At 39.2% G+C, this 9162-nt stretch overlaps 1 protein-coding gene across 5 annotated transcripts in view; it reads left to right on the plus strand.

Annotated features, from left to right (window-relative positions):
- SRBD1 (S1 RNA binding domain 1) overlaps positions 1 to 8917 on the plus strand; it is a 134682-nt gene extending 125765 nt beyond the window's left edge. For all 5 annotated transcript variants that reach the window (XM_049833474.1, XM_049833473.1, XM_049833476.1 and 2 more), the window contains 2 exons: positions 4138 to 4322; positions 7945 to 8917. In XM_049833474.1, coding sequence (XP_049689431.1) covers positions 4138 to 4322; positions 7945 to 8234 — 475 coding nt within the window. In that variant the 3' untranslated portion in view covers positions 8235 to 8917. The remainder of the gene's footprint in view (positions 1 to 4137; positions 4323 to 7944) is intronic.
- The last annotated feature ends 245 nt before the right edge of the window (positions 8918 to 9162 follow it).

A 9162-nucleotide genomic window follows, 5' to 3' on the forward strand; every position in this document is an offset into this window, starting at 1 on the left:
TGACTATTCTATGCAGGTCCTGTAAGACTGAAAAGATTGCTTTTAAAACTACGGTGGTTGCATAGGTTTCTGAGTATTCTCTAAATCTCAAACCCATAAAACTCAAAGTCTCTAAACCAGCTAAATTTCACTCTGTTCTGACTCTCCTAAAACTCTGGCAGCTTTTATCTGAGTTGATGTGCCTTGAACAGAAAGTTCGCCATTCACTCAGACACTAAACATTTGAGGAAATAAGGATAGTATATCTTATAAGAATGACCTCACTTCAGAAAAAACATCTCATCTTTCCCATTTCCATTTCTGTTAACTTTTCTTTAGGTTTTATCTTTCTAGTAGATAAACACAGCACTTGAACTACTGCAACATGTTATTTAATTCACATATGTAGCCAGGAAAATACTTGAAGGGCTTTCATTTTTGCATAGATCATTCATGTTCTTATGTTGTGCAGCTGGAACTCTCATTTACAGATTGGGTAAGTGAGCTATTTCAAAGATTGTAGTGAGATAGTTTAACATTATGAAGATCAAAATATGTAATATTAAGGGAAACTTTTTTTCCCCCCATAGCCATATCCCAGCCTTATTACCAACTATATCCTTTTTATCTGACCTTGAAATAACTCTCAAAGTAAGTTGTTGGGTTGCTTTTTTAATAAGGAAACATTTAACTTTGTTCTTAGCAATGACATTTAAAAACAGAAATGAGCAGTATAATGCGTGACTGTTCAGTCAGAGATTTGTGCTTTATATTGATTTTTTTATTATTATTCTAAGTGCCCTTAGGCTATGTTCATTTGAGTGAAAATGATACATCAGATATATAACTAGATTCAACAGTATTCTTAAAAACTACATCTGTAATCACCAAGAAATTTACCAAAACCTAACCTAAAAAGGTGAGAATTTCTAAAGTAGAAATATATTGTTTCTGTTAAAGATTATTTCTTTTGTGTATATGTGCACGGTGTACCTTGTTACAGTGCTCTGTTCAGCCTAGAATATATCTTGGCATTCTGAAATACTCTTAACCAAATGCCTGATTCATAGAATGTTATTAATTCTGCTGTGGTCAGCGGGACTTCTCATGTACTTAGACTTGGGCATGTGTTTAAGCGTCATCTTCAGGTGGAGCCAAAATTTTGTTCTGAGCAGTAACCATGTTAATAAGTTATTTAAACAACTGTAATTGATAACATAGGGCCCAAACCTACCACCCTTGTGTAGATGAGGAATCCTTTTTAATATCGGATAAATACTTCCATTGGGATTTCCGGAGGATGGGGGAGGCAGAGGAAGGAGCGGGCAGCGAAATAACTTTCATGAATAGTAATTGAGGGCTCAGGCACCTGGGTTGTGTCCTGTTTCAGGCTGGTTTTCTTTCCAGCAGCCTGCACGTAGCACCGTGCATTCTGATTGCATTATCCACACGTTCGACAGTTTTGTACATAATGGGTTTTTTTAATACATCAGTGGGTGTTCCGTGCGGTTGCACTTATTAGCAGCAAAACCCACCCTGTTATTGATTTACAAAGTGAATGTGCTTCTGCGAAATCCTAATGGTGAGAAAATGTTACTTGGAGGTACTCAGCTGAATTTCCATTTGGAGTGAAAGAAAGCCAAGTATGTGAATGTCAGCAAACTTGTTTACAGGGGTTGGCGGTAAAGCATACATTATTTAGAAGGTTGAGTCATGAGGCTGGTCAGGTTTGTCGTGTTACATCTGGCACGTCAGTCAAAGCCGGGGCAGCTGCCGCCTGTCACTAGTGCTGTGGTAGGGCATTGTCCATCCATCAACGTTAGCAGCCAGCAGCCCCCAGGAGCCGTGTAAAGAGCACTTTGCCTGGGCCTACGTGCAGTTTCAGTATTATCAATCCAACCAGTCTTAGTGCTCTTTTGAGACCACCAGAAGATGGCTTCATAGTAGGTCTCATATTTTTGATATATAGGCTCTTATTAGACAAGGTATTTGAGTAGGAGTAGTGTTTTGTTGTTAGTTTATGGAAAATAAAAAATTATATTTAATATTATAAACAACGTGGCAACTGTTTTGATATTTACTTTGTTTCCAAACTGCCTCAAACTACTTTAAAAAGTGATGTCAAAAGTTGAAATGCAATCAAAGCAAAATTCAGTAAACCCTGAAACCAGCATCATCCACTGAATCCTTATTAATTTTTTTCTTCATACATTGCCACATGAAAGATCTGTATGCAATAAGAAAATTAACGTGAGAATTATATCTGTCACTATTAAGTGCAAATCTGTGTGTTTGAGCTAATAGTCCACTTAAATCGCCATGCTTGCACTTGAATTCAGTAAAAAAGTGGAAGTCCTGACAGCCAATTTTAACGGATGTCCTCCTTTTGGCAAAATGAGTGGACATTTTGGAGTGAGGATTTGCCTTTGTGCTCAAAGATGAATTTTGTGATTTATTGAAAGTCAGATAGTGCTTTAATTATGTTCCTTCTATTTATATTTTCTCAAAAAGAAATTTAATTTTGTATTTCAGTGCATATAGCTTTTTACCACTCACCACCTGAGTAATGTCAGTTGGATTCTTCAGGTTAAAAAAAAGAAAACAAAAAAACCCCACTGTGTCTCCTGCCAAAAGAAATACTAGACTCAGGTTTGATAAAAGCACAGAATGTTTGGGGGTTTGGGGTTTTTTTGGGGGGGGGCGGGATGAGTACTAGGGGCTTTGGAGGATTGGGCGGGGGGGGAGGACAGGACACGGCACGGGGATGAGTACCAGGGGCTTTTGCTTTCTTATGGAGCTGGAATGTCTCCCACCACTCCCAAGTGCGGGGCATGAACCTGCTGGTCAGCACTTCTTTTGTGGCTTGTACTTTACACTTGTTGTGAAGTAGGATAAGGACAGGAAGGAGGGATCTCTTTTAGGAATTTGGAAGGAAAGTTTACTTGGACTCTGAAGGCCAGGGACAATAATTCTACCTGTCTGCTGTGGTGGAAAACACTCAAAAAACCATGTGCCTCCCTCCAACAATAAGGGCTATGATAAAGCAGGGGAGATGAGGTTTATTCATGGTGAGATGCAGAGCAGGGCAGCAGGACACAACTGAAGTGTCTACTGAGAAAAGGACAAATTGCTTTATTTAGTATAATGTGACTCAGCTTCTATGAGCTGCATCCTCATTTTCATTGGTTTATATCTATTAAAGATTTGTTTTGCATTTTTAAATCCTTCAGTAAAATAAGGACATTTATTCAGTGGCAAGTAAACATTGTCTAAAGCATCACTACTGATAATAAGGAGTAGGGTCTGCATGTAAATTTTTGTCATCTAGTCTCTGCGCTTCTCAGCATACGTGCCAACATTGCTGAACTAAAAACCTCAGTTAGGGTGGTTTGGGTTTTTTCATTTATTTAAGAAAAAAAAGAGATCCCAGATCAAGATATATTTGTTTTAAAGTATTTCTTCTCAGCCTTTTTAGATGCCAGTACAAATTTGTCTCAATCTGCAATGTGTGTATGTATGTGACAGTAGGGAAGGATAAGGGTGTTTGTGTTGTGTAACTACTTTGACTTGATAATTTCCTAGTTTCTAAAAAACTAATTGTTCTTGATCATGAAGTTCATAGACAAGAGAAGTATTTCATGTAAAGTTTTTCTCAAATTTGGTTAAAGATTCTTCATATTAATTTAATATTTTAAATGTTCATTGTTGTTTTAATAAATTGCCATTCATTTTAATTTGAATGAGAGTGATGATAAAAATGACAGTATTATAGAACTCTCACTTATTTCTAGGGAACTTTCATTGTAAAAGGCATCTTTCAGTCATAATCATATTTTGTTTTAGCATGAGATGAAATCATCAGTCTGAGAAGCGATTTACATTTTGAAATTTTGCTTCAATTTTGTAATCTATTCCAGGAGATACTTGAATACAGATAGACTTTATCCATGTATGTCTCTGATCAGTGAGTTCAGAGTTGTTGATGATGAGTTGAGAGGATATGCACTTGGGAAACTGTTCACTGTTCATATTTTTTTATCAGAAGTTTTGTTCATATATCAATGCAAGAGTAAACAAACCCCCTAAATACAGCAAAGGTTCAGTTTCCACTGAAGGATGTTACAAACTTCTCTCTGTGTCTTTGTTTGAACTTCCCAGGTTTTTATCTTTCATTGGAGGAAACACAAATGACATAGGAAAATCAGATATGCAGCAAAAAGTAAATGCAGTAATTCAAAAGGAAGGACTGGAAGGCACAGCCAAAAGGCTAAATACAACGGTGCATACGCTGCAGCTGATCATTGATGGTCTGACTCAGCCTGAAGGCTTTGACATTCGAACAGGTAAACCTTTGCTTTGAAGGCTGTAATCTCAGTTTGATTGTTCTACATACCAGTTTTAAAACAGCATGTTTTCTTCTTCTAAAGTCAGTTGTAGATTTTCATGGATGTGTAACTCTATTTCTTTTCTCAGGCAAGGTAAAGGCTATATCATAGTCAGATGTTTCTTTCCAGCTCAGTAGGTAAAGAGTGTGAATCCTGTCTTAAATCATGGCATTTTCAGCCGTGGGAAGGGGCTTGTATGCCTGTTAACAAACGAAATAGTTTCAATATGTTGACTCTATACTGATTAAATCTGTGTTGGCTCTCCACCATGGAGGGGAATGCTGAGACCAAGCTGAAACAGTAGTAATAAAGGTCTGTGGAGCAGTGGCATAGTAGTGTGTAGTTCTGCTCTTTTATTGCACTAGTTCCTGGAGAAAAGTGTAATTGGAGCACATGGCTCGTGACCTACCTTGGTTAAAACTTTGCAGTAGTGCTTAACAGTTTGAGGTGGAAGGGAAGAAAGATGAGATAAGCAATGAAGTAAAACATCTGGGAGGTGCTGTTGTTTAATGAAACTTACAGCTGGATTCTCTTATGACAGCAAGAGATAAAGGTAGGCAGCAAAGATGCAGGCTTATAATAACGAATAATAAACTTATGCTTAAAAGAAATACATTTCTGTCCCCCTTTTTTCAGTTCATTAGTAGTTTCCTTGCCTATTTTATAAATAGTGATCTTGACAATGTGTATTTTCTGTCTCCATTTGTTCTGGTGGTCTAACATCTAAATTACAGTAGGATAGACTATTCACATATGAAGTTATAAACCCAAAAGGGACTCTTCAGTGGAAACATCCTTCTGATCCAGTACGTTCAGTATTACTGTAGACAGATTCCGTGACTGGAGTAGGCAGCCTAGTAGTCTTGTATAGCTGTAATTCATTGTCTTTGTAACCCTGCTAGTGACTGTCAATGAGGAAATGCATCACATCTAACAGGGCTCGGGCAGACTGAATGATTTGTACCCTACCCTGATTCAAAAAATAATCTTGGTTTAAGATTCAATTCCATTGTTGTTCCCAACAGTAGAGATGTGACGTTAGGGAACTGTGGACAAAGAGTAGCTTTCCTATGTATCATCTTAAATTTAATTGAATTTCTATGTTGTTTATTTTTCCTGAATAATTTTAGTACAAAGGAAAATGGGTAGAATTATTTGGGGAAAGGAAAACAATAGTATATTTTATCACATTATTTTAAAAATCTTTTTCTAGCCAAAGTTTGCAAGGCGTTTCTTGCAAGAAATTGTCTTTTTAACATTAAAGTTGAACAGCTAATCAGGTAACTGTAATGAATCTGCTAGGATGGCGGGGGGGGGGGGGGGCGGGAACAGGTTTGCAAACATATAAAAAGATTCCCATCGTTCCTCTAAATCTCCCTGTGCTTGTTGCCCTGACTGGCTGTTTAGTTGCTTTTTTTCATTGAAGTACCACTGTACAATATAATGTTACAAAAGGATTAACCATTTTGGACCTGAGCAATTACGTACATTCCTGCAGTAGAAAATCTGATGTCATTCAAAGCCTATTGCTGCATTTGCCATCTTGTGTACTCAATTGGGGTTTGATCCTGTGGTGGCTTGACCCTGACTGGACACCAGATGCCCACCAAAGCTGCTCCATCACTCCTCCTCCTCAGCTGGATGGGGGAGAGAAAATATAACAAAAGGCTTGTGGAGATATAAGGACAGAGAGGGATCACTTACCAATTACCATCATGGGCAAAACAGACTCGACTTGGGGAAAATTAATTTAATTTAGTTCCAATCAAATCAGAGTAGGATAATGAGAAATAAAACCAAATCATAAAAAGACCTTCCCCCCAGCCCTCACTTCGTCCCTGGCTTAAGTTTACTTCTGATTTTCTCTACCTCCTCCCCCATGGCAGCACAGGGGTCAGGGAATGGGTGTTGTGGTCAGTTCATCACATGTTGGCTCTGCCCCTCCTTTCCCCTCAGGGGCAGGACTACTCACACTCTTCCGCTGCTCCAGTGTGGGGTCCCACCCATGGGAGACAGTCCTCCATGAACTTCTCCAACGTGGGTCCTTCCCACAGGCTGCAGTTCTTCATGAACTGCTCCAGCATGTCCCCCCCACAGGGTCACAAGTCCTACCAGAAAACCTTCTCCATCCAGCGTGGGCTCCTCTCTCCACGGGTCTGCAGGTCCTGCCAGGAGCCTGCTCCAGCACAGGCTTCCCACAGGGTCACAGCCTCCTTTGGGCACCCACCTGCTCTGGCGTGGGGTCTTCCCCGGGCTGCAGGTGGAGATCTGCTCCACCGTGGACCTCCATGGGCTGCAGGGGGACAGCCTGCCTCACCAGGGGCTTCCCCACGGGCTGCAGGGGAATCTCTGCTCCGGTGCCTGGAGCATCTCCTCCCCCTCCTTCTTCACTGACCTGGGGGTCCACAAGGTTGTTGCTCACATATTCTCATTCCTCTCTCTAGCTGAAGTTGCCATTTTGCACCCCACCCCCCCGCCCGCTTCTTAAATCTGTTATCCCGGAGGTGCTACCACTATCGCTGATGGGCTCGGCCTTGGCCAGCGGCGGGTCCGTCTTGGAGCTGTCTGGCATTGGCTCTCTTGGACATTGGGGAAGCTTCTAGCAGCTTCTCCCAGGAGCCACCCGTGTAGCCCCCTGCTACCAAAACCTTGCCACACAAACCAATACAGATCCACAGCCTGGTGAAGTTACAGACTGATAGATTTTCAGTACATTTTAGCTATAAACTTTTTCAGGCTGTATTTTATTTCTCAAAGGTGAATATAAGAAAATGGTCACAATCCTGTTTCAGTAATGCTCTCTGGAAAATCTCAGTTGTATTGTATTTTGGAAAAGGTAAAAAAGCAGTAGGGAAAGGTTGAAAGGGAAGTTGTTGAGAAGGCTCAGAAGGATTTTCTGCAGGAGCAGAAAGTGGTAAGCAAGTGACAAGAGGGTTTAAAAGATCTATCTATGCCCTTAAATGCAGAATGTGAATTCTAATATATCGGGATATTACCTGCTTATAATCACGTTGTGTGTGATTTTTGAGTTGCCAGTGCAAAGAAGCAGTTTATTGTGTGATATCATGGGAAACAGTTGTTCATGTGATGTCATGGTGCAGATGAACAGCAAGCCTAAGCATAGTGCCTTGTTGACTTTTCTCTTTAGTATTTGATGAGACCGAGTATTCACCTTCCTGTATTTGTATAGGAATAGAATTTTATGTATAATTTATGTAGCTCAAGTAAGAGTAACCTCAAGTCTTTTCTCCCCAGTTGCAAGAAAATGTAAAGAATCTTTCGGTCACTAGCTAATATACTACATGCTTCTGATCCTCTTGTGATAGTTTCATAACATGGAGTTCACTATACTTATTACTCCATTAATCATAGTCTTTTAAAGTTATTCATAAAATACAAGAAATCGGTTGTTCATCACAGGTGGGTCTTTATTTAAAAAATGTAATGAAGCAGTATTTGGGACCTTAGAGCTACCTTGGATGACTTCTTAATTAGAAATAACTAGCTGGAAACAACCCTTAGAAAATAACGCAAGCTTTTTCTGTGGTGTCTTATTTTTGTTTCTTGTTTCTTGTAACAGATTTTGATAAACCTGACTTCAAGAGAAGCATAGTCTGCTTTGAAGACTTAAGTGTTGGTACTGTTCTGACTGGAAAAGTTGAAAATGCAACGCCATTTGGAGTTTTTGTTGATATTGGTGTGGGAAAAGCAGGTTTGATTCCAGTGCGAAACATAACAGAAGCAAAACTTTCTAAAGTGAAGAAGAGAAGAAGCCTTGGGTTAGGTCCTGGAGAAAGAGTGGAAGTTAAAGTGCTTAATGTTGATATTCCTCGACTGAGGATAACGTTGGATCTCATTCGTGTTTTATGAGAGGGTTTTTTATGATTGAGCCTTCATTTTAAGCTTAAGTAATGTCAGCAAGGTTCTGGAGATTCAGGCATTTAATGACAGTGTTGAAAAGGAACAAATTTTGAAACCTTCAGACTTGCTTTTTTTTTTTTTAATCTGTTTTTCCACATTTCTTGAATCTTTTCTGTTAATAATTGTTGGAACAGTTTATTGGATTACCTCCAAGCAACCTTGTTATTTTGTCTGCAGAGCAAATGAAATTCCAGTGGACTGTCAGACAGATCTCTTATCTGTTCTGTCTGTGCAAGATTTGCTGTCTCAATCTTTAGTCAGTACTGCATGAGCAGACATATCTACTGCTCCCCTTCAAAAAAACCAGCCATTCAGTTTGCCTGTTTTCTTATTGAGAGTCTAAAAGAGGGTACCTAGTTGTAGAAAAAAGTGATCTTTTTAAGTTAGTCAGTGATGACATCACTTCAGAAGTAGACTGAAAAAAGAGCATCTACTAATAGTATTGTTTGTTCAGAAATATTCTACTTTAATTTATTTGAGCAACACTATTAGGAGGTCTGTTTATCTGTCTTATTATTGCTTGTTCAGTTATCATTGATTAACACATGGATGTACCTTGGGGTTTAAGGAACCTTGCTCAAAGGTGTCAAGACATTTATGTTGTTCTATACTTGTGCAAAATAAAAACGTTTCTGTCCATCTTTTCTTAGTGTACTCATTCTACAAGTGATTTAACAGTCCCAGTTCTTTTTCTTTCCAATATGTGCTCCATCAGTAACACTTCAGCTTAAGAATGCAGCTTGTGAGGATGCAGTTGTCTGACTTTTTGAATAGTATGCACTTTCCTGAACTTTAATACCAGACTACAGCCCATGGCCTGATGTTACTGATTTAATAAAATAGTTCTAGTCCGTCTTGGGCTCCTTTAACTTGACAT

The sequence above is a fragment of the Accipiter gentilis genome, chromosome 30 (genome assembly GCF_929443795.1).
Source record: "Accipiter gentilis chromosome 30, bAccGen1.1, whole genome shotgun sequence".
Taxonomy (NCBI): domain Eukaryota; kingdom Metazoa; phylum Chordata; class Aves; order Accipitriformes; family Accipitridae; genus Astur; species Astur gentilis.